The 25,786-nt window shown below is 31.0% G+C and overlaps 4 protein-coding genes and 1 pseudogene across 6 annotated transcripts in view; 1 reads left to right on the forward strand and 4 right to left on the reverse strand.

Annotated features, from left to right (window-relative positions):
- Positions 1–25,786, reverse strand: part of LOC149888891 (uncharacterized) — a 380,578-nt gene that overhangs the window by 274,275 nt on the left and 80,517 nt on the right. The gene's annotated exons all lie outside the window — the stretch shown is intronic.
- LOC149888900 (uncharacterized) lies at positions 1,681–4,594 on the reverse strand. Its single transcript, XM_090089137.1, has 4 exons — positions 4,582–4,594; positions 2,869–4,072; positions 2,215–2,692; positions 1,681–1,773 (listed from the first exon to the last, which is right to left on the reverse strand). The coding sequence occupies exons 1-4, from the start codon at positions 4,592–4,594 to the stop codon at positions 1,681–1,683; spliced, it is 1,788 nt and encodes a 595-aa protein (XP_089945263.1).
- Positions 9,693–11,291, forward strand: LOC149888901 (uncharacterized). The gene is made up of 2 exons (XM_090087822.1): positions 9,693–9,855; positions 10,082–11,291. The coding sequence occupies exon 2, from the start codon at positions 10,683–10,685 to the stop codon at positions 11,142–11,144; it is 462 nt and encodes a 153-aa protein (XP_089943948.1). The 5' UTR covers positions 9,693–9,855; positions 10,082–10,682; the 3' UTR covers positions 11,145–11,291.
- On the reverse strand, positions 12,160–15,349 carry LOC149888902 (uncharacterized; annotated as a pseudogene).
- LOC149888903 (voltage-dependent calcium channel subunit alpha-2/delta-1-like) lies at positions 15,749–25,026 on the reverse strand. Of its 3 annotated transcripts, none has more exons than XM_090087791.1 (6): positions 24,128–25,026; positions 21,555–21,716; positions 20,409–20,645; positions 18,448–19,636; positions 17,700–17,902; positions 15,749–17,397 (listed from the first exon to the last, which is right to left on the reverse strand). In XM_090087791.1, exons 1-6 carry the CDS (start codon positions 24,732–24,734, stop codon positions 16,529–16,531), a joined length of 3,267 nt encoding a protein of 1,088 aa, XP_089943917.1. In that variant the 5' UTR covers positions 24,735–25,026; the 3' UTR covers positions 15,749–16,528. The 3 variants fall into 3 exon arrangements, with proteins under 3 accessions (XP_089943917.1, XP_089943916.1, XP_089943918.1); XM_090087790.1 differs by having other exon boundaries at positions 16,467–17,391; positions 24,128–24,998; XM_090087792.1 differs by lacking the exon at positions 21,555–21,716 and having other exon boundaries at positions 16,467–17,397; positions 24,128–24,988.

Genomic DNA, 25,786 nt, shown 5'->3' on the forward strand with positions numbered 1-25,786 from the left:
ATCAGTCAACCACAAACTTTAATTTCAAACTTTGTTAAACAAAATTCAACTCTACTCAAATAAAGACCTTATTGACAAAGAAAGCAATCCTTTGTTGCGATGGAAATCACAGAAAACCAAAATACCACTATTAGCAAATCAAATCTTTAAAGTATTTAAGCTGCCCACCGTCTTCTGTGGAGAGTGAAAGACTTTTTAGTATTGGTGGAAATGTATATACTGCAAAGAGAAATAGCTTAACAAGAGCTCATGGTGAAATGTTAATATTTCTGAACTATAATATGAGAAATTAAAAATATTTGGTTTTGTATATATTATTATAATTCTTTTTGGAGTATCTATGTTCTATTTTTTCATGAAATATAACTTATATAGGAGTTTAAAAGCTTTGATACTATGAGGAGGTCAAATGAAAAAAAAAATGTCATGAAATATGTATAACTTTGTAGAATTAGAAAATTACGGGAAAAAAAAATTTGGAAAAAATAATTGAAACTTTCTTTGAGAGCTTTTGCTCAAAAATAAAAAAAGAATGTCTTAATCAAAATTTCAAAGCATATTCTGTTGTGGATTTAAGGGTTGCGCAAATAAAAGAGTATCGTCAGCCGGGGTAACTGGTTAGTTTTGGCAGTTTTTCTTAAACATCTCTGAATCTTATTAATTTTTTACAGTTTTCTCTTGTGGTAATAACATTATAGATCTTGACTAAAGGCCTCTATATTTATTTTTTGAATTTATATATTAGAAATACTTATTTTAAATCGTCGAAAAGTGACCAATGTTACCCTAGGTTTTTATCATGTTTGATCAATAATACACCTGCTATGGGGTGAAATTAGTCACCTTTTGGAGTTTTAAAAAATAATCAGTCCTTAAACACTTAGAAAAACATGAAAAAAATAATTAAATGGACAAAAAATTTTGAAATTAGCTCTCTGTTATTGTGCAAAAGTCATTAAAAATCATTTTCTAGTAGGTCATTATCGTCATCTGAGGATGATGACACTTGCTCAACTCTTGCCACTTGCTCAACTCTTGCCCTTTTCTTGTTACTCTTGGTGTTATTATTCTTTGATGTGGTAGGAGTTGTGTTATTTACCAGACCTTGCGGTGTTATCGCTTTGCTAGGTGTGATCTTTTTTCCTCTGGTGCGATTTGTTTTCCCATCCTGTCCACAATGTTTCACTAATAGACCTGCTATAGCTTCATCGAATACTTCCTTAACAGTACTACTGGTACCTCCTCCAATGTCTTTGTTAACCTGTAGCAAACGCTTCATGACCACTTCTTTATCGAAGGGAAATGTTCCACTAGCCTTGAAGTCAGATCTCAAATTATCGCTTTTCAATTGACGTTGCAGTAGAGCAAGAAGACCGGGGAACTGATTTTTTGGTCTTGATTCTTTGATGCGCGTTTCTATCTTTAGCGGACGGAAAACAACAACGTCAGGCAGTTGAAGCAAATGGAAAAAATATATTCCGAGCTGTCGACTAGCCTTTCTTACGCTCATTCTTCCAGTTAAATATTCTTTCATAACATTAGACAACGTTTCTTGACTGAATGAAGTTGCATATGCTCTTGAACCACGCTTTCACTTATATTTCCTCGACATATTCACCGGCTAAGAATTCAAATGGTTCAATAAATGTATCAGAAGTGTCAAAAAACGCCAAAATAAACTTAATGCAGTCTACGAAGTAACTGTGCTATATTCACAAAAATTTTTGATATACCAAAATTGTTGATATAATAGTCAATATACATTGTTGGTATCTTTAACAAAATTAAAACATGTTATCTTTGTTAAATTTTAGGAATTAAAAAAAAAATCAACAATTGTCCAAAATTATCCCGGCGACCAAAGTTACCCCGGTTGACGGTACCATTTCGAATACTTTTTAAACGGCAAAACTTTTTTAACGCCGCACAGTGGAGTATTTGTATGACAAAACCGCTCAAAAATATTTTATGAATTTTTTTTCGCTTTATTAGTTTAAAACACAGAGTTTTATTAAAATTAAATGTTTAATTAAAAAAATAAAATTTTTTAAAGAGTAATTTATTATTAACAAAAAGACATATTCGCTTATCAAAGCTTCATGCTGAGATCATCATATTGACTGCTTCTTTGGAAAAAGGCAACGTTTTTTTATGCCGTTTTGATCTAGAACTACTTATGTATGGGTCTGAACTCAATAGCAGCCTATTTAATACGTCTGTATTGCAGTCGATACGAGAAAACTTTCGACTAAAATTTTGTCTGTACTGCCGAAAGTGTTTGTTTCGGGCTTCAGCTGCCTCCTCGGATAACTGGCCGATAGGGAGGATTGCATGAGTTATTACTTCGGCACCATGCATCAAAACTTTATGCATGGTTGGAGACATGGGATACCAACCATACAGATTGATATACAGTTTAGCAGTTTCATGAGCAAAAGCGTCGAATTTAACAGCATCAATTTTATATCCACTTGAAATGACTTCAAGAATAACGTGTAAACCTTTTATCAAATCCAAGTTAACACCAGTTATTTGTGAAGATAATTCCGGGTTTGAAAAAAATCTTCTTGACGTATTGCCGTCATTCGTATTTCCAAACCCTGCTTTAGGTATATCTACTTGAAGCCCTAATTCTTCTTTGAAGGATGTTTGTATTTTCTTCTTTGCTTCTTTGACAATTTTTTTTCCTCGTCTGATCGAGCTTGCCACTTTTGTAAAGGTATTTTATAAGCTAAATGAAGAAGCGATTCAAAAAAGCGGATCCTTGCATGAAGAATCGAGAGTCCAAATGAGATGGTTTCCGTATTGATTGGCTCTTTTTTAATCAATTTATTAAAATCTTTCGATGTTTGTCCAAAAATGTAGCACCTCATAGTTGATGTAGTATCAGTTGCAGCGTTGCACACTTTACCATCTACCATTGTAAAAAGCAAGGTATGCTTTATTTTTCCAAATTCTTTGAGCAACCTTGTTTCCCTGAGATTCCTTATTTGGTTTTTTACGTGCTCTATCTCGTCCATTGTTATGTCTTTAGATTCACTAATGAAACGTATTCGAATGGGCCTGCAGAACCTTGGAGATGAGGTGACTGAGTTTTGCCATATAATTTTTTCCTGTTGGCCATCAATTTTAACAATCATTCTCAGAGGTACTAAAAAACTTTGAAAAATATTTGCATCACTGTCGGTGTTGTTTTGAAATTTTTGCTTAAATTTTGCTTGTTGCGATCCATCACAGCCCCATTTTGATATTAAAACCATATTTTTCTTTTCTTCAATTGAACACTTTTCTACAACCTCTGAGACATATTTATATAAGCGTAATGTAGTGTGGTCAAGTAATGCTTGTAGTTGAATTTCAGCTGTTGTTTCGGTTACTTGTATCGATTCCTTATTAGGGTAACATTCTTTTTTGGCTTGTTGTATTATTGAGTAGCAGGGGTAGACACTTTTGTTTCTACTTTGAATAAGTTCCCACTGTTTTCTGGTAAAATCGCCTTCTACAAACAGTGCCAGTGCCTCTTGACGTGTTAATTTATTGACAGTTACTTTTTTAAAAGCAGAGTTAAATGCTTTTCGGTATTTCTTTGCTCTGGTAGGCGTGGCCGTAATTTCTTTAATAAATTTTGAAACATCAGTATTTCCTGAAGTGTGCTGGCTCATTCTGGCTGCATACGTCAACTCATCAACAGAGACCTGTTTGCGCAAATCCATAGTTTTTCGACGCTTGCTGCAATCACTTAGTTCTATAAATGATTTTGATGGTCGTCCAGGTTTCTGTCGAATGTTTATTGACCAATAAGGTAGCTCGATGTTTGATTTAAGCCATTGTTTATTGTTTTTTATAAAACTTTCTTGTTTATAACTTGCAGCTATCCATCTTTTCTTGAAATCACTCTTAAAGAATTTTAAAATTCTTGTTATGGTACTTTTTTGATCTATTGGATATTTCATGACTGTTATAAGGTGTTCTTCTAACAACGAAAACTTTTCATCAAATTTTTTACCTTTACAATCTTTCATTATTTCATATAACTCTCTTCTAGTGAACAACTTTTTGACTTCAGTCGAATCTACATGATAAATAATAAAATCAGTAAATACATAGTGGTGTGACCTTAATGAAAGACAAATAAGATATATATATATATATATTTTTTGAGATTTTATAGTTTGATAGTTTAATATATTAGATACAATTTAAGATTTACGTAGTTTGGTTAAGTTTGTACAAAAATATTTAAAAATTAGACAACAAGAATTTATTTTATAGCTATTTCAAGACGTTTTACGAGATTGTGTATATTACGAAATGGTCTACACACTATTTTTGAAGCGTTAATATAAAAAGTGGCGGACGTTGGCGGATAATTTTACAAAAGTATCTGATTGTTTACAGCCTATAGTTATTGCTCGTAAAAAAATTATAACTCGACAAGACCATACTTGTTAACAAAAACATTATTACATTATAATTTTATATGAAAATTAAAACTCAAATAGTCCATCATAAAAACGCTTTATATTATGCACAATAACTACAGAAATTTAATGTAATTTAATTTTAAAATATAGGTTATACCTTCCTCTGCCATAATTAGCCGTTTATTTTTTCAAAACTGAACAATATTATAATAATAGCTGCAATAGCAAATGTCACAAATTTTTGAATTTTTTTTTCCCACGAAATTTCAAATAACAACGCCACGTTCTGAACAAAAATACGACAAAAGGAAAAATCGAGAAGAATTTTCTGTTACATAATCTAATGAAGCAATTATCTAGCTTGAAAATAATAAAGTTAATAAGACTTTTATGCGAACTTGATTTTTTGACTTTTGAGCGGTTTTGTCATACAAATACTCCACTGTGCGCCGTAAGGCGTTAAAAAAGTTTTAATTATTTTGCGCATGCGCAGGTTATGAATGCCGGCTAAAATGAATTTCTCGGCAAATTGAAAATTAATTTCATTATTTAAGAAGTTGCAATGGGACTAAATGGACTGAAAATATGAAAAATCTCTCAAAAATTGAATTTGTATAATTTTTGTAAATAAATATATCATTTGCCCCGAAATTCTATTCCTAATCTTAAAACATAAAAGTTTACACTTTTGGCGTTTCGAACTGCGCCGGCCCCAAATGAACATTTGGTGTTTGAGTTAAGCAACTTTCAAATATTATGCAAAATTAAAATCTTTATATATTTATACTAATATTAAATACGGATATCAAATAAGGATGTCAAATAACAATATCAAATAACGATGTCTTAAAAAAAATCTCCGTGATTAGACGTACCTTAACTGTATTTGTTCGCACCCCTGCTTAATGTTTCCTAAAAGTTGTTTTGACTTTTTCTATTCTTCTTCAAGGTGGATGCTCACAATTCAAGCAAAGTCTTTAGAGAAACTCTTTTGTTTCCCATATTCTTACATTTCAGAAGGATTTGAATCAAGACAGATGAAAAAAGCCTTTCTTAATTTAACATCACTCTCTGTTATCTTTTTCATGCAGCATTTCTTCATTCTTCATCAACCTCTGTGATTTTATCTTTATAACCTTTACTTTTGTCTTTTCTTTTTTCATCTGGCCAACACATTTAACATTAATTTTCTGTAGTCCTTTTAAAGTATACTTCCCGGTACCATTCCAATTTAGAAAAAGTATATAAAGCTGTCACTGGGAAATTTTATTTAAAAAAATGACAGTAGGTGATGAAGCCATTTTCAAAGCCATTTTCTTATAAAGCATATTATTGAGCCATCATTTTTGCAACAATAAAAAATTGTAGCACCAATGCATTTTTTATTTTGTAGAGGCAACTATATTTTGCTTTTTTAATTTCACAGTCTGGATAAGATCTGATGCAAAGATCCTCTAGGATGAGTTAGAGTCACCATCACCACTATAAGTAATGTGCCGCAGCTTTAAATGCACCTTCTACTTAAATGCTAAGAGAACTATCAACGTGGTTGAACTTACAGTTGTGGCTAAATTTCTTCAAATCATAGTCAACTGACCCTCTTTGCTGGTAGCATATTCATGTTAAAAAAAATTCTTTTAAATGCAGTAAAAGCACAACTTATTTCACGACAAGCCATTATTAACCTGTAACTTATTAACCTGTAACTTCGTAAGATTTTGAATCATTGGTTTCATGATCCTCTGTAATTGGATAAATTAATTTTATTACAAGATGCTAATGTATATAGATTTTCCCTGATAGGATTTGCAGTTTCTTTGTTTACTGCAATCAATGGTGTATTATCTAGAATCATGTCAACCTCAAGAGATTTACTTTCATAAAAAGTATTACCTATTTATATCTCTTTTTAAATCCCATTTTACTAAAATATAATCAACGTATACGGTTAATAATTCTGGCTTACTCAATAAAATTCTCTCAAAAACAAAACTTTACTAATACAAGTATAGTCTGATTTTAGTACTTTGCGCATATGGATTTTGCTCGGGAATAACTTTACAGTGTAGATAACAATCTGGACCCAATCCTAAAAAGCTTGCTAAACAAAATTCAAAAAACAAAAAAGCGTAATTACGTAATTAATGAAAATTTTTGCTTAATAACGGTAAACTTACTGTATCTGGCCGCGTCTTAATTCTGGCCGATTTTCAGAAGCCCAAAATACCGCAATGTAATAGTTTATTGATCTGTTCTGAAATGAAATATGATATTTTAAGTTCGTAATTTTTAAATGTGCAGTTAAGGAAATATACACATGTGCTGGGGCTTTGAAAACATACTCGAAATATTTTACTAATTTTTTGCCTCCGTAAACTCGATGTTTGATATTTTCAAAGTTTTAATAATTACATTCAAAAATTATTGCGTTTGATAATCGCTTGAATTGAAAGTAATATTAGAATATGATGTTGTTAAAACTGTATATGTAATTATGCTAGTTTTGAATAATGCTCGTAAATTCTATTTATATGTGAATTTCTATATATAAAATTGTGGCGCTACTCAACTCCCCCCCCCCCCCCCTCTATTTTTATGATTGATTCTGATAGAGAATTTTATGCTGATTAAGAATCGTATTAAAACATGGGTCTCAAAATCAATAGAAAGTGCTCTAATCTGGAGTTGAAAGTACAAAAATGTAAGACTAATCTCTAAAATTCGTCATCTTGAAAAATGATTTTTTTTGTTTTAAAATCTTTTTAAAATTTTGTTTTAAAATCGTTTTAAAATCTTTTTATATTTTATAACATAGATTTCTAATTAAGGAACGTTATGAGAATTCATTCGTGTTTAAATTATCACGCAAATTTGGTTTAGCTGGGATCATTACTTTGTTGCCTAGAATATCTTTTAAAACTTTTATCTAACAAGTTGGGAAATTTTTTTATTGGTTATATACTAAAATAATTTCGACACCACTAAATTTTTTATATGAAAAGTATACATATTTAAAAATATTGACTTTTTTTCTAATACTTTAAGTTAACCCCCCGTGAAAATTTATTTTCATTGCGCCTTTTATATAAAAGGAATATTTCAGTACTGACTCTCCAGTAAGTTCATTTATCTTAGTATTGTGGCCCTTCGAAGACCAACAATAAACGATTTTGACTCTCTTTCCTTAACAGAAATAGGAGCGAAACTTAAATACAATATTGAAGCTACAATTCATTGGTGCAGAACTTATGTTTTACTCGCCGAAAGTACGAATTGTAGCATATGTAACGTGGTCTGCACACAGCAAGTAAAGAATGAATCAATCAATCAGTTCATTTGGAGATGTTCAGTTAAGCGATGCAAAAGAACCATCAGCATAAGAAAAGGCAGCTTTTTTGAGAAATCCCACTTACATTTATGGCAGATATTAAGATTAACTAACGTTTGGAGTAGAAGTGCGGGTAAGAATCAGGGGTTATCAATTAGCGATATAAGGCAAGAGCTTAACATTGGAAGCGATGCCACCATTGTTGATTGGAATAAATTTTCCAGAGATATTTGTCTTATATTTCATCAATAACCCTGATCCAATAGGTGGTCCAGGGTGCATTGTTGAAATAGACGAATCTGTTTTCTGTCAAAGGATGTATCACGTTGGCAGATTAATCCCGTAGCAGTGGATATTTGGTGAATATGAACCTGCTACAAAAAAAGGCTTCTTAACTCCCGTCCCAAATTGCAACGCTGCAACATTGATCCCAATCATCCATCAATGGATACTTCCTGGCTCTATTGTCTGGAGTAATATAATAACAGCATGTAATGATTTGCAAGCTCCTGTATATTTACATAGCACTGTTAACCAAACTCTAAGCTTCGGAGAACCTCAGACTGGCGTGACAAAAAATCATGTAGAAGCTATGTGGTGTCGAGCGAAAGCAAAATTCAAATCAATGATGGGGCCAACTAAACGTGAAATGATAGCTGACTATTTGTCTGAATTTATGTGGATCATGGAAAAACGTTTCCTGTTTGACTTCCTCGAAATTAAGCTTTCTGTGTACATCAAACGTTACATAGAGTATAATTATCAGCCGAGGAAGCAAATGAGCAAGTACTAGAAAGTTTCCTATCTTAAGAGTACTTTTTAGGCCTACTCAAGAAAGCTTACAGAAAAGCATGTGAGAAATTGATTAGTAATTTTCCTAGGACACTAGTTTCAAAAGAAATTATTTTTGCGTAAAAAAACTTTTTTTTTTGCGTAAATTACGCATTTTTCAGCTTTATAGGATTGGGGCCTGGTGAAAGTGCAGTAAAGAGTTGAAGAAAAACTGCCTAATATTTCCAAATAAAAGAAATTCCAACTTTCCCTAAAGCTGTTGCTGAGAAACTTTTGTAGCTATTATCTTTACCCCTTTTTTAGGCAAAGAAATAGAATAAAATTTTAATTTTTTACGGTTGATTTTGTTTTCAACCTTAAAATATTATGACCCTGGTTTCTACCATTAAGAAATGTTTTTTTTTTTTGGTTTATTAAAGACGCAAAAGTTCTTTCGAAGGAAATCAGACAGACAAAGAATTGATGTCTTCACTGCAATACGTTCCTAACGTCTGATCTGCATGCCTTGTGTTCTTTTTGTTAAAAAAAGTTAGAGCTCCCACTTCCTATTCAAACAATTCTTAAAAGAAAAATCTTTAAAATTTAAGTGTGCATTCTAAAAAAACTAAATATAGATTTTCGTTAGAGAAGGATAAAATATTTCAAGAAGAAGTGACCGTTCCATGGGAAACGACCAACCAGTTTAAAATAATTCTAAAAAATAACTAACAACCCTAGAAGAGTAATACTCTTGTAGGGTTGAATACTCTTAGAGTATGCAAATTTTGATATATTGTATTAAATTACCATGTTACATGGTGCTAGTAATGCCATTCCCAAATAAGTTGCCATCGAATATTCATTTTGTTATGTCAATTGTTTGGAATAATTCTCATAAATATTCATCAATTATGATGAAAACTTTCTCAAATATATTAAACATTTTCTTTTTAAAGTTTCGAAGAAAGTATAAAACATTTGAACAAGATCTAAATAAAAAGCGTTAAAGCCGTTGAACAATTTGAGATTGACTGTCAACATGGACGTATAAGAGATGGATGTGCAACCATGGACGTATAAGAAATGGACGTGCAACTTATTGTTTTACATTTAAGAGGCCGCAGAAATCAGCAAGCCATACGAGTTTCCGACAAACTCTACATTTTCACCCGTCAACATAAAAATCTATTAAAATGGCTGCCCACAGTTTTAAAACAGAAACTCTGATCACGTGGTATTAGTATAAACTTTTATAACATTTGTTTAATAAGACTGTTCAGGATAAAGTAATTACTTCACGCGTTGACAAATTACTAAACAAATTACAGCAAGGTAAAGGAAATTAGTTATCGGTACGAATAGATTTGGTCATTTTTTCAAGATGAACCTTTGTTACTTTAGCCAGCGTGGGTAACTTTGGCCACACTTTGGTAAAAAGATTATTTAGCTTATAACTCCATTAAATATATATTTTTTCCCACTTTTATACATGAAAATCATAGATTACACTTTAACTTTAATTATTATGTGAGTATTTAATTTTTCAGCTTTTTTTAAGGTTGGCACTACTGGCAGTAAAAGTTTTGTTGATATGGTTACATCAATATTTACCTTCCAAACTTTTCCATGTACACCTAACTAAATACGAATTTACAAAGCAATTAAGTACTCTAATTACTTATATATATAGTTGTTAGGCATTATTTAAACTATTACAATAATACGTAATCAATTTTTTTTGTTTATTGCTAAGAACGTTATGGCATAACCTATTCCAGCCCAAGTGGGGTAACTTTGGCCAAGCCTATTATTGGCCAAAGTTACCCCACAATTTGTAATTTTATTTTATAAATGTTTATTATGTTACCTATTGTTTTATATACATTAATAATCTTTTGGTACTGTTTACTGATACCATTTTGTTGTTTCCAAGTGAGATTCAAGGGTAGTGAAATCACCATGCCTAGAAACTATGTGCGGAAAGTTGGTAGTTGTAAGTATGCTGACTGTTCAAATGAAAATCTATTGAACACATTTCTAAGAAAAGAGATGAGTGTAAAAGTAACACAAAAGAGAAGAGGAAGCGAAAGAAATTGAATGCACTACCTGGCAAAAGCATTTGCTATGAAGATTTGTTACTTGAGGAAAACGTCCCTTCAATGAGCAATGGAGGCAAAAGTAAAAAACCAAGAAAGATTATCTGTGAAGAAGAAATTGACAGTCCTGATAGCATTAGTGATGATGACTCAATTATGTCACTCCACGACATGTCAGATAATTTGAACTTTTCAGAAAGTGAAGATAATACTGGACTTGAAAGACAGGATTTTCCTACAATGAGCTTGGACGAAAAGAAGTGTTTGAAGGAAGGTGATTTTGTAGTGGTGTTGTATGACAAAAACTACTATGCAGGACTCATTGACAAGATGCCTGATGTAAATGAAGAAGGGCCAACAATTGATTGCATGGAGAAGAAAAGCAAGTGCTGGATTTGGTCCCAGGAGAAAGACAAGTTAATTTACAGTTGGAAGGATGTCATTTCAAAAATTGAGCCTCCAAAACTATTGAACAAAAGAGGACATTTTAAAGTTCCTGAACTGGATGTTTTTTTTCCTTTTTAAGTGTTTTAGTTTGCAACTAAAATCTTTTAGTTTAGAATTTACTTGACAGGTTTCAGTTTTACATGTGTAACCAATTTTTTCAATTAAGTTCAATGTCGTGTTTTGCTTCTAATGTTTTATAAATAAATAAGATTTTGAATTTTTAAATTTGTCTATTACTTTCCTTTGGGCCATAGTTACTCAATGGGTGTCTTTGTACTAGAATATTTTTACAATGCATTTTATATGAGAAAACAACAAGTGGTCAAAGTAACCCCAACCCCTGGGTAACTTCGGCCAAATTTTTAAAATAACCAAAAATAAATATATTATTTTTAAATATTTAAAAAAATGGTATGGATGGATAGGGAATCTTTTATTTAATAGTTTAAAAATGTTTTTACTAACTTACTAAAGTGTTAAGGTGCAAGTTTTTTGGCCAAAGTAACCCCCTTTGACGGTTTCTTGCAAAATTTTCATATTTCATATATTATTTCATTTGCCATAAAAAGAACATAATAACCCATTTATTTTTGTAAAATAAAAATTGGTTTATATATAACTGGTAAATCATGTTATGCTAATGTTAAATACTTAGTTATTCTTGCGGTTTGCCATATATTGGTTTTACTAAATTCTTTAAGACTGTGACAAATTATTTTTTTCTTTATTGTATTTACGTTCATTTTATGTATAAGTTATCTTTCCTTAACTGTATATATTTCTGTTGTTAAGCATAAAAGTGGAAAATTCTATAAAATTCATAAACTGGAAGTCTGCAGCAATATAGTAGATGGAGTAGTTCCCTGGCCATGAGACTATTGTGCTCTAGGTAGCTACAAAACTAGTTGTTTTTTTGTATTAATTATTATATCTCTAGTTATAAATGTACTAAAGTAGTTAAGTAAATGATCCCAATTTCTATATTATCATCAGCGTTATTTCTTAAAATATTAGGAATGCCTAGGTATTCTTATATAGCTAGGCACTTAGCTATATAAAATTAAGCTTAAAACTTGGTTCTATTGCTGTTATCTTTTACATGATACCAAATGTCACAAGCATCGCAGCACACCCACTGATCACCTCTATCTCCATGGACACCACAATTAGGACACAGAGTATTATCGTTGTCATCATAATCACTATCATTTTTATCTGTAGGAACTTTTTTTTATGAGCTTTTATCTTTAACTTTTTTTTCTTTTCTTGTTTTTTTGAAGCTTCTCTTGTTCGTTCTTTCGTCTTGTTCTTGCTTCTGATGTTTAACTTTCACCATTGCGAAACCTGATAACCCAAGCAGGCTTCTACAATAAGAGGTCTCTGCACATTTTGACTTGAATTTTTTTAGAAAAAAACCTTTGATAGATGAGCCTTCTGAAGATGATGTAGAAATGGGTAACGATGAAGCAGATGGTATTGATGTTGAAAGGGAAGCATCATTAACAGAAATGTTTTGAAGGTTAGGCATTGAACAAGATCTTGTGAGGTGATTAGTGATGAATGTAGGTTTCTTTACTGGTAACTGAAAACATTGATTAAACAAATGTGTGTCAATAGCATCCTTGTTTAGAGGGAAAATGCCAGTTCCTTTAAAACCACTTTGATTTGTTCCACAGTAAAGGAACTCTGAAAAAGGGTGCGTAGTAATTCTGGAAAATGTTTCTTTGAGACTGGTCCATTATATGTTCTTGCGTATTTTAGAAGTAAACTTTGCCATTTAATTTTTACGGGTCGAAAAACAGATGTATCTAAAAGTTGAAGAAGATGGGTAAGATGAGCAGGAATGCGTAGAAGAATAACATTACTTTTTTTTGCCAATCAATAAGTGGGGAGCTAATACGAGAAATGTGATCATCAAATACAAGTACCCGTGGGTGGTTTGCAAGATGCTTTAAATACATTAAAAATATGTTTTGAAACCATTCCAAAAAATGAGGACACTCCATCCAGGCCTTATTACTAGTAGTATAAACAGCTCCATTAGGGCCACCTTTAACCCAGTCATATACAAATTTTTTCCTTTGTAGATTACATATGGTGGCAATATCTGTCCGCTAGCAGAACATGCACAGTTTACAGTAATTTGCTCCCGGCCTGAGCCACTAGTGCTCTGCAACACCCTAGCAGCACTTCGTTTTGCTAATACAATTTGTTCCTTCGGGTCAGTGATGAACCCTGTTTCATCAGAGTTGAATATTTGACTAGGAAGGTTAATAATTCCTGCATTTCTCAGTATTTTTTCTACTAAGTTAAGTCATATTTTGATGGTTTCAGGATTTTCAGCATGGCTTCTTGAATTGCTTACATGTTCAGTTTTTCTCGGTGTTACTTCAGGGTTTCGTAGCAAAAAAGAATGCAACCAGTGTTTACTTTGTCGACAATCTTTAAAAGGTGTATAAATATTGTTTGCTTTAAGAAAATCTTGAATTAGACCTTTTACCTTGCTTCTAGTGAAACCCCAGCCCAAATATGTAAACCTTTATTAGATGGCTCATCGACTTCGCTATTTTTAATTAAAAAGACATTTAAATTATTTTTTTTTATGTCAAAACATTACTTTAGTAGAATTGTATAAATTTAAGAAAGTACTTACACAACTTAGATATTAACTTTCAAGAAAAATAAAAACAAAAAAACAGGATATATACTTTTTAATTAAAAACTTAAAAGCACTTAGTTCGGCAAAATCTTTCATTAACCTTGAACAAGCCTTTGAACTGCCCTTAAAAACATCGATATTAAATATCAAATTAATAATGGTTATAAAATAGCTGTTAACCCAAGAAATGTTTTAAACTACTCCCTGGTTTAGTAAGTAAACCTCTACTATGTAAAAATAAGTAATTTCTTTTTTACATAACTGCATTAAGTAATTTAAATTATACTATTCTAAAATTGATCCTATTGCCCCTCTGATCTTATTACCCCGCTTTACCCTAGCTGGTAAATCATATTATGTTAATATTAAATTCTTAGTTATTCTTGCGGTTTGCCATAAATTGGCTTTAGTAAATTCTTTAAAACTGTGACAAACTATTTTTGCTTTCTTGTATTAATATTCATTTTATGCATATGTTAATTAACCTTACCTGTATATATTTCTGTTGTTGAACATATATATATATATATATATATATATATATATATATATATATATACAAATACACACGTCTTTTTAAGCCGTCATTAATAGGTGTTAAATAAGACAACTTTAAGACATTTTGATTACGACGACTTACAGTGTTTCATACCAGTTTAAGATATCTTTAATACCAATTTCAAGTCGTCTTAAATTTGTCTTTAAGACGACTTATTATTGGGTTGGAAACGTCCATGGTTAAAGTAGGTATGTGTGCAAAGTTTTTAAACTATTCAAATATTTAATTATTATACATCTTTGTAAAGAGCTTTAAATCAGTATTACGATGGTGAAAATTTCATAAAAAACTAATGATTCTACTAAAAGTTATGCCCATTTAAGTGACAAAAATTCATTATAAGGAATGCTAAAGAAAACTGCAACCAACCTAAAAAATTAGCGTTCGGCTTACGGTGGTTTTATTATTGAACTTCATTGTTTAGTTTATAGCGCATTACTTTGCCTCGGTTATATTTTTATTCAACTGATAACAGAATATGGTTTTTTTTGTGTGTGTTTGTGTGTAAATCACGTTTTGATTACTTTAAAAAATCATAAATATTTTAAATAAAGTTTCATTTTTCTAAAAAAAACAATTTTTTAATGAATAAAAAAGTCAAATACACAAAATGCTCATAATTGTGAATCCCCCCCCCCCCCCAACCTCTACAACAGAAGAATATTTGGTACCTTTACTGCGTGCAAAAATAGAATATGAGCGTGTCATTATTTTTTTTATGAAATTTGGCAGGTACATAGAAAATAGATATATAAAATTGATTCAAAAGTTAGAAAAAAAACCCATCATCCCTTCAATGTCAATTCACTTCCAGAACAGGAATGAAGTTTTCAATAGCAATGAAATCACTAAAAAAGTTAGTGCAAAAAAAAAATAAATTGCAGTAAACTTACAGCACTCTACTTTTAAAATATTATCTAAGTCAATATAAAATTCTAAAAAAAAGACGAGAAAAATCCATCCATACGACACCTACCTCGAGCACGCGGTGAAAAAATGGTCACAGATTTTATCTTAAAATCGGTGCCGTGAATAGCAGATACGCACATACCTAGTTAAAGGCATCTTAAACTGGTTATACCGAAAGACGTCTTAAATTGGTTGTTCCGAGAGACTTCTTGTTAAGATGTGATAAAGACGTCTTAAACTGATTATTTCGACAGACGTCTTGTTAAGATGTCTTACGGACGTCTTAAACTGGTTGTCGGAAGACGTCTTAATGAGGTATGGAAAAGCCATCAAAAACACGTCTTTAACTAGTTGCAGACGTCTAAACGAGTTAAATGTAAGTTACATACGTGTAAAAGTCGTCTCATGTCGTGTGGGTACATACTAAAACGTCATTCTATCAATTTTCGAGACTTCCATAGTTTATGATAAGAATATAATAAAAATGTAAAGTTTTTCCATCTTTTAAAAAGGATTTTGGTTCATACCATAAGTGTTAAAGAAAAGATTGTCAAGTGATAGCCAGCACATATCTCTAAAAAATTTTTCGATAATTTTTTAAAATTACAACAAATTAAATAAACAAAGCATGCAATATGGTTTTACTATTTAATCTGGTTTTGATCTTTTCTTAAAATGTTTTATGCTTGAATAATGGTGCTTTGTGTGTAGTGTATCACCATTGGTAGTTTTTAGTTCATAATGTCCTTTATTATCAAATTTCCGAATAACTTCATATAGCTTTTCTGAGATTAATTGCTAAAACTTCTTCTCCAGCCATGAAAAGGCAATGGCTTCAAGTGTACTTGAAAGTCAGTCAGCTTTAGAATACCTCGTTATAAAAATCAATAAAACAATAACAACTTGATATGAACATTCTCATCCATTCAAGCATATAAAGACTAATATAAAATAAATACTTTTTTCGGTATCTGAATCAACTGATACTTCAATGAATGTTTGTTTAACTTACCCCGTAGGATCAATTTAACTGTCTATTTGTTCTAAGGCAATATCTTCTTAAACAAATCTGAAAAAATTTTTTTTATCTTAGCTGATTTTGAGCAGGTTAAGCTACGGATCTTAAAGCAAAAAAGTTATGTAAATCAAATCCATCGCTTAAGAGATGTGGTAGATTTAGTAACTATTACACAACTTGCCCCTCTCCTTCCTTGCCTTACAAAATTAATATTTATAAATTGTTATCTACTTTTCGCAAATACACCCATAATTAGTTTCCGCCTTGAAACTTTATTGCTTTTTCAAACCAATGACAATTTTGAAAACTCAATATATTTACTTATCAAAGAGAAAAAGAAAAAGTAAAAACGAAAGCAGAATCAAAGTTATCATAAATGACGCGCTTAACTCATTTCCAGCACCGCATAATTCAGAGGCCTCTTCTGCTACGGTACTTTCATTAAAACAATATCCAGGGTCTTTTCGAAACGATTCTTCTTGTAAATAAAATTCAGTTTCAATATTTTTCTTTTGATCCAACCCCATGGAAGTTGGTTTGCATCCATCTGGTATTTCAACAACTATAAATATAAGATTTGTATCCGGAATGTCAGCCAAATAAAAAAACTGATTTTTATTGCCACAATCAACACGTAAATTGGATGTAGCTCTTTTGTTTTTTTTCAACATTTCAAGTTCCTGATCGTAAAATTCATTCCATTTTGTACTTTGAAACAAGAAAAATGACAAACTATTTACGCAACTGACATTTATCATTTCAATCACTTGTGCATCAGCCTTATGGTTCTTCAACAGTAAAACAATGATCATGACGGTAGAGTATAACATACTCCATATTGAATGAAGAAGCCATGCAAAAAACTTGAATACAAATTTTGCCGGTTTAATTAGCGTATTGGCAGCCGAAACGTAAGTTTTCGCTTCTTCACAAGAGGCTTGAGTATCATCAAGGTTAACAGTTCTGAATATCGACTTTTCTGTTAGAAATTTCATGAGCCCTCCTTGGTACTGTCCAAAAAACTTACCAATCGCAAGAACACCTAGATTGCTGACAACAATATAACCGTTTTCATCTAACACGGCGCAGGTCACCGTTCTATTATCCTTACATTCTAGTGATATTGATTTTGTTACGTTGTCGAGCATGTCATATAACAAATCTGATATCATTTCAGTACCTGTAACTAAGAATGACAACCAACTTATAACGAAAGTAAAATACCTACGTACGTAATAAATATTATATTCAGATATTTATCTTTAAACACTTAACAAAAACAAAGTCAAACTCAACGTCAAACAAAACAAACCCTTACAAAAACAACGTCATTCCAAATATTTTCGTAAACTTCATAATCAAAGAATTATCAGGTAGTTATAAATAAGCAATACTATCAAAAAATAATGAAAATGAGGTTTTCACAAATGTTTTGGAAAAGAAAGCTGGGATTGCAAGACAAAAATTGTTTAAGCAATAAACACAAACCTGCCATTAAAACTTTTTCACCATTTTGTTCCATCCAAGAGGAAGCTTTAACTTGAACGTAAACATACTTATTGGAGATCAATTTCGCTTGAAAAGGAACTGAAACTATGATATTAACATTAGGAAAAGCAATTGCTTGCTCAAAGAGAGAAATCCGAAGTGAATCGCGATCGGGAGAACCAGTGTTGTTGAGAGAAAAATATCTATTAATTAAAATGTATTTATTTCTTAGTGTAAACGAATGCAGAATATTTATATAAATACTTTATGTATCTACATAGATATATTTCTATATGTATTAAATATAAGATTTTCTTTTTCATGTTTGCATTACATGGAGAGGGTTAGCGTAAATCTAATACATAAGTTATCCTTTTTGTGAGAACTTGCTTTAGAAATGAAAACAAAAAAACCCGTACTTTTCTCTCTAACGAAATACCTAACTATATCTTAAACGGTAGACAAAAATAACGGCATGAAATTTCAGAATGGCTATTTTTTAATCATACTTTTCTTCATTTATTTCAATATGGAAAGTGATTTAAAATACTGTATACTGTTTTCTTTTAACCAATTTTTAGCTTTGGAAGAGACCTGTACAAAGTGGTTTGCAAAGTATGTAAAAATGTTTTTGAAATCTCTTCCTGTATTTTTTAACAACCCTTTTGAAGTTAATTAACAGATTTTGTATATCGCTAGAGACACAAAGTTTCAACTTTTTAACTTTAAGCAAAAATTTTCTAAATACCTTGTGTAACCTCCGTTTGTACCCACAAATAGAGAAATATAATCAGGATCTTCTAACGACTTTTCAGCCTGGTAGATTTCCCAACTTTTGTTAATGGTTTCAAATACTAAACCAGCAGAAACAAGTAAATTTGTAATCCGATCTTCATCACAGCTCTCTATTAAGTTTTCGACATCACTTATGTTTGCCAAATAGGCTTGTAGCTCGGAGGCTGTTGGAAAAGCCTTTACATCCTCAGTAATCGAACTTGTGTCTGCTGATGCATTTTCGCAGAAAGTCCATTGAGGTATTTGAACGTAAGTGTAAACAGGAGTATCGGTTGAGTTTTCAGGAATGGGGGGAACGTAAAGAGCTTCTATACCTTTTTTAATTAGGTCTACATTCATAGTCCAATTGAGTTCAACGTAAGTAAGGTCCACTTCGCTTAACGCGATAGTTGAACTCAATACTGTGTTATTAATTGAATTAAAGTAGTAGGTCATCTTGTTTTCCACAACCTTGGTATCATTAGCATATAACCAATAAGTTGGAAATGTCATTGATCCGTTCTCCCCTCTTATCATTTTTTCTTTTAAAGTCTTAGAGTCATTGTTCACACTGTATTCAAGATCTTCAAAATAAACATTAGGAGGAGTTGGAAGATAGCCACTTTGGTCTTTAACTTTCGGGTGTAGAATTATAAATCCGTTATTATTGATTATTATAGAATGACTAAAATATCCCAAATCGCTGACAGGAACTTCATTATTCAAAGCTCGGATAAGCATATCCACTCCAACTACGCCAGAGATTTGATTATTTTGTAAAACAGCTAATGACATGGTTAAGATCTTACCCGCTCCAGTGCTGTCTAGATAAACTGGTGATAATTGTGCTTTTAAGTTGCCCTTGTAATTAGCAATTGGACGACTTAATACATTTATATACTCTACAACAATGTCCCAAACGTTTCCGATCGTTTCTACATTATAAAAATAACCACGGTTGTTACAAGACATCTCTTTAAGAGCACGATCATCAGGGTTTTTAACTCTTCCCACAAGAAATGAAAACACTCGCACTGATTTATCAACATTTATTTTATTAAAAACATCTTCAGCAGCGTCTTTATAATTGCCTTCAATCCCATCGCTCACAACGATAACTATTTTGTTACAATTGGCTGTGAATGTTCGGTTGTAATTTGCCTCTAATGTAAGAAGAAAAAAATGATATACCCTTTTTTTTACCGGAAGATTTTAAATTTACAGATGTTGAAAACTTCACTTTCAATGTCAAGAGAAAGTCATAAAAGCAGAGTTTTTTAAAAGGCTGAAAAAATTATCTTTTATCCGAACAGAAGTAAAGGTAATAATCTGCAAATGTTCTAAATTGCTATTACCGAAAAATTAACTATTACATTAAGCTCATGTGAATGATACATTATCCTAACTAGTTACCTTTTTTTCCAAACTTTTTGTTCATTGATTTTTTTCCTATAAACCTAATTCCAATAAAAAAAATTTCTTTTGTATAAATCATCTATGACAATATATTGTAACAAAGTTTAATAAAAAGTGCCTATAGGTTATAAACTAGAAATCGTGGTAAAAAATGGAAAGTGGATGTAAGTGACTTCCAAGTAAAACGGAGTTAATAATGAGCAACAAGGAGAATTCTTCCTCGTTAGCAAGAGAAAACATAGCTCGACATTTAGGAGCGTAACATAGCTACTTCATATTTGTCATGATGTAGAAAACGTGCGAAGAAAAAGTAAATATTATTTAGCAAAACCAAACTGAAGATTTCCAAAATTTTGTTATGAAAAAAAACGACCAATTCAATACTAGCTTACTTGTCTAAATATTTCATGGATTTAAAAACACCTGTAAGTTTTTCTGACCAGAAAATAGGCAATTGCTACAACCGATATTTTAACATTCTACTTAAAAACACTTGTTTATAAAATGTATTTAGCTTACTTGAATTAAGAACATTAAATGCCATGTTGATGCCTTCTGATAGTTGAAGAACATTACTTGGTGATTCAATTTTATTAATTAACCACTTCATCCTTTCCTTGTTAAACTTTGTTGCCTGGATAAGAAAAGGTACCTTTCGATCTAGAAAAGCGGCCGTTTTACTAACCGTTATTACGTTAAAATAATCATTTTCTACTAAAGTATCGATGAGGGATTTTGTCAGAAGCTTCGCGATATCTAAAACATAAAAACGTTAATATTACACATACAAAAAAATCGAGTTGTTCTTCCCAACAAATTTCCCTGTAAAAGTATAACAAACAAGGAACAATCATTAAGTGCAGTTGTAATTGAGCATTTAATCACTTAAAAGTAAAAGACTGGTGACAAGCCATTTTTTTCTTTGGGCCATTTCAAACATAGTCAGAGGCATAAGGGCGGAATTCATGAAAATTGTAAGTTAGGTTTTAATGCACGAGATATACCCTCGTTTTAAATATTTTTGACGTTTTGACGTACAAAAGTGATTTCAATGTTTAAACGCTGAACTGTTAAACCTTTTTTAAATAAAACAAAGATACCTTAAGATTATTGTAAAACTTACGCTTTTATTCTATTTTATCATCAAAACCAATTGAAAATGTTAAAATCAAAAGAGTTCAAAAAATAAAGTAAATAAATAAATCATTAAACATAAATCCTTTCTAAATCATGGGCTAAAATTTAATCACGGGCAAAAACCTATTCAAAAATTAGAAAAAATGATAAATCAAGCTCAAAACTCAAATAAGATTTATAGATTGATCAAAATCAAAACAAAACATTCCTGGAGAGTTATTCATTTTTTTGTTATCTTTCAACTAAAAATAGTTGAACGGTTTTTAATACCATCTTTAGAGTCGAATGTCTAAATATTTAAATTTTGGGTATAACAAAAAGTAAATCTAGTATAAAATAAAAAATAACTCTCCCCTTTCTCTTAATAAAAACTTAAGCTTTACCCCAGTCCCAAATTTCAACTTTAATACCTCTCAACTTTCTCTCATCTAATTTAACAGTAGAACACAATACTCATAGTTTTAAACCATCAAAAAAGGCACTACGGTAATTTAGTTATTCTAAAGAGTTATAAAACTGAATAAATACCAAAGTTATCTCCTGTCATGGAACCAGATCTATCAATTACGACGACAATGTCTTTAGGACTTGCAGCACTTTGTTGATACCACAGTCGACGTCTGCAATCATATAAATCAACATTGGTCTCATTTAAACCGTTTAAGTTCCCAGGAAACATTCGGAAAAGACCTGGAATGATATCATCATTTAGTATATAATACAACAGATAAAGTTATATATATATATATATATATATATATATATATACATATAGGTTGTCTTATTAATCACAAATTATCGAATAAATCACTTCGTAAACGGCGTATTCATTCGTCCAAAACACCGGTATCGCATCCTATATTGGTACTAGTAGTGTTCGAAACAACTTATTTGATGTAATTCTAAATATTATATTGATCCAAATTATCTCAATTCCTTCAGCAATATTTTTTTCCTTGTACCACCTTCAAGACAAAGAGCTCGTAAATTTATTTTTCAGGGTTTCTTAACTGACCATCCAATTTTACGAAGATGTTTTTTATCAAAGTGAATTAATGAAAACAATTAAAGTCAGGTTTCCAGGGGAATTTTTGTTTTAATTTCTTTTTTAATTCGTCAACATCTCTAAAGACAGATTTTTAAATGCTTGATTAACTAGGAAATAAAATATCAGTTCCTTAGTTTGACAGTTGCATTTAAAGAACTCTGAATTTCATGAGTGGATAAATTCAAACTGGTAACAAATTTGCTAGATTATTGAGCCCTCTGATTTTATCTCTTTAATCTTTCAAAAATTTTGTTATCTCAATTCAAATCACTTTCAGGATTCAACTGAATACTCAAGCTCTGATGAGTTATAGGATTATGCAGTAGATTGAAAACCATCCTAATCATGCTTAACATTCATTCCATCACTTCATTAGTTTGCTAGTTGTTTCTCCACTAGTTTTTACATTCTTTTCTCACTACTCATTTTATTTTATTTACAAGTTTTTTAAAGTAAATGCTTTTTTACAACTCCTAATTTTTGGACTTTTGCTATTTTTTCTCTGAGGCGTTTACAGCTCAGTCTTAACCAAGCAGCGCAAAAGTATTTGCAAAAAAAAATGATAATAAACATCTTCCAGCAATATGCTTATGTTGTTTTTAGAGAATTCTACTAGCCATTTAAGATATCCGCAAAAAAAATTTGTCTTCTACGTTTTATTGATGCTTCATAATCAACCAAACTAGCTAGATTGTGTTATAAAGATGATTGATAATGTAAGTAAAAGTGTTATTTGAACGATTCTATTTCAAAAATCATACAAAAAGTGATTAATTCTGTATTATAATACATAACAGAAAAAGTAAATGACATATATTGTATTTGGGGGGAAGATGGGTGGAGGTGGAGTGGGGGACATTTTTAAGATTTGAACAAAAAGAACATCATCTTTTACCTAGAAATAATAAAGTTCGTCTCTTAATGATACAACTTTAGCAAGTTGCAAAAATATCATTACTCTGATATACATAAGAATTGCAGCACACTCTAGCTTTTATGCAATTCTTAATTTATTGAGTTTTCTGAAAAAAGACATCAATCTTATGCTTGCATAAAGGCAATGCTGCTAAATTGTATTTTTATTACAGTTAACTTGTTATAAATCATTAGCTGAGTCAAATAAAAGCGCACGCGATGGTGGAGGTTAGAGGGGGTGCAGTGAGTTTGATAGGGTAGAAAAGTGTTGGAAGTAAGGTGAAGAAGGCGTTAGGTAGGAAGTTCCCCCCTCCCCCAGGCTCTAGTTTGTTTAAAATTGAGTCCCTAAAAGTACAAAAACAACGATACGTAAATGATACATATGTTGTTATTATTACATAAGTTATATTGTGCAATTGTTTCCGCTATCGTATATATTTCGGTATAAAAGTCGAGACCAATTATCTGTTTATTTGCAAAAACAACATTTAAGCAAAGCGTTCATTAAAATTTGATTGGTCCAAAACAACAAAAACGAGCATTTTACAACCAAACAAAAACATTTCAGAGTAAAATTATTCTCTTTGTTCAAAGTTAAATTTTGCATTTTTTTCTAATATAACTTTAGACGTAAGCTTCAAAAGAAAATCTGATTGTAGATTTGAATTCAGCTCACCGTAATTAGGTTCAATTCAGCAAACATTTTGTTTACAAATATAATATTCAGTTCAATATAAGTATTAGCATTTCACTTATTTAGCATTCAAAAAAACCCAACCAAGTAATTATATAACTACTTTGCAAACTATTTCCGGATTTTAGGACCTGCGTTGTTTATTGTTTTTAAAGTCATAAAGAAAGATTACAAATGAAATATTTTATACAAGGATTTAGATTTAACTCTGTTGAGACTTCAAATTTTACTTTAAGATTTCAGCGTAAGTTGAAATGAAGCATAAACCTGCTAATACTATTTTTCCGGCCATTCAAGTTATACAGTGCTACAATAAACTAAATACCGGCGGATATTAACAAGGGGTTTATAATCACGTGACAATTTTGACAAAAATAGTGGATGATTGATTTTAAAAAAAAATTTTATAAAATATTAAAAGTAGAGGATTTTTTAAGAGCTTACCTGACGAATCACAGTAGTATTGAAGGATGACCGATTTGTCATTTTTTTGATTGTCTTGAAAGACTTTGTCAAGGTTTTCTGTCCATTTCACTACATTCAATATTTTCTTGTTCTTCGCGTTTACATTTGTGGGAATGTGCACAAAACTTCTCGTTTGATTGATTGGTACATCTGTAGGAAACTCTTTCACGATTTTCACAAATGACACATTAATGTCATTGTATAAATCTTTCAAAGAGCGCGAGTTTGGATAGTAAAACGTTTCTATAAACGGATCATAAGTGGAAGTATTCTTTAAACCAGTTATGTTTTCTTTTAAATTGACCAACAATTTTTCTTTTTTTGCAAAAAGCTGCTCTACACTGGCTTTAAAAGTATCGCTCAGATTTTGGCCATCTCTTTTCTTAAATTTAACATTCTTTGAAAGATTTCCTAATTTCTCCGTTATCGTTTTGTAATTAGTCATTTCGTTTGTATGGTACGCTAAAAGTTTAGAAAACTGAACGGCTGCTTCTTTTAATTTATCGACGGTAGTTACTCGCGTACTAGCTTGGTTGTCAACGAACTCCAACATGGCAAAAAAGTATATGTACACAAGTAATTTCATTTTCTCAGTTCTTCAATATTACTTCAATGATCTAACTCTTATATATCTATAAAGGTTTGTAACTGATTTTTTGTAATTTTTTTGTTAAAATTGATCTTGAGGTTATAACTCCATTCATTTACTTTTAAAACTATTAAGCAAAAAAAACCAAATTCAAGAAAAAATAACAAAGTTTTAATTTTGCATTTAGATTTCTTGAAGTTTCCACCTCACGGTCTGATTTTCAACTCATTTTTTTGTGTTCTTGAACGAAATAAAAAAAAACGTCAACTTTGTATTCAGGTTACAGAATAATCAATTATTTGAGGCAAATGAGTATTACATTGAAAAATACAGTTTTGTAATAAATTATAAATCTGATTTTTAAATTTCTATTCTAACTTTTATTCAGGTGTTTCTATTGAGTTCACCTTTCGAGTGAACTCAGTAGATGATCTTTATGAGCAAAGTTAGTGATTCTCATAATAGTAACAAATCTGTTTATAAACAAATGCCTTAATTAGCTGAGGTTTTATAAAAAAACTATAATACAAGTTAAAAAAAGCTGATCTCAGATCTATCTTTCTTTTTGTTGTTGTTGGCAATTAATTGATTATAAACTCGATTACTTTTTTTATTGAATGAAGAACTTTAAAGAAGCCGTATCTGCTTTAAAGTTGGTTGCTTCAAATTTGTAACTTTAAAATAGGAGCTTTAAGCTTGAGAGCTTTAAAATGCGAATTCGAAAAGACGGGATAAACTTTTCAGAGCTGTTTTTAAAGTAGAAAATTTTTAAAATTTTTAAAAAAGCAGATACTTGTGATTAAATATTCACTTTAACTTCTGAGGCGGCAATAATTATTTTAGTTCAAAATTAATTACCCACTTAAAAAATAAAAAATATTTTTATAAGCTAAAGGTATTTTTATATACCAACTATAATTATCTTGTAGTAAAACCAAACTGCTGCGGCAGTAGTTATTCCCTTCGGTTGAGTTTCCTTTGGGCTGTATTAAGTCCATGTGTTCCCATACCCTCCAGATATTGTAGAAAACATTTGAGAGCAATACCTT

Source organism: Hydra viridissima, unplaced genomic scaffold (genome assembly GCF_058129835.1).
Source record: "Hydra viridissima isolate aposymbiotic clone 2 unplaced genomic scaffold, HvirCarnegie_v1 scaffold_5, whole genome shotgun sequence".
Lineage (NCBI taxonomy): Eukaryota > Metazoa > Cnidaria > Hydrozoa > Anthoathecata > Hydridae > Hydra > Hydra viridissima.

What these genes read in the sequence shown, in the direction of transcription:
- LOC149888900 (XM_090089137.1), bottom strand. An exon ending in GATACTACATCAACTATGAG is followed by an intron (nt 2,693 to 2,868) that starts GTGCTACATTTT and finishes AAGCTCGATCAG; the next exon opens with ACGAGGAAAAAAAATTGTCA. An exon ending in GTATCGACTGCAATACAGAC is followed by an intron (nt 1,774 to 2,214) that starts GTATTAAATAGG and finishes ATTTTGTTAAAG; the next exon opens with ATACCAACAATGTATATTGA.
- LOC149888901 (XM_090087822.1), top strand. Translation starts at nt 10,683, where the DNA reads ATGAGCAATGGAGGCAAAAGTAAAAAACCAAGAAAGATTATCTGTGAA.
- LOC149888903 (XM_090087791.1), bottom strand. Translation starts at nt 24,734, where the DNA reads ATGAAATTACTTGTGTACATATACTTTTTTGCCATGTTGGAGTTCGTT. An exon ending in ATTTAATGTTCTTAATTCAA is followed by an intron (nt 19,637 to 20,408) that starts GTAAGCTAAATA and finishes TTCTTACATTAG; the next exon opens with AGGCAAATTACAACCGAACA. An exon ending in TGAAAAAGTTTTAATGGCAG is followed by an intron (nt 17,398 to 17,699) that starts GTTTGTGTTTAT and finishes TGTCATTCTTAG; the next exon opens with TTACAGGTACTGAAATGATA.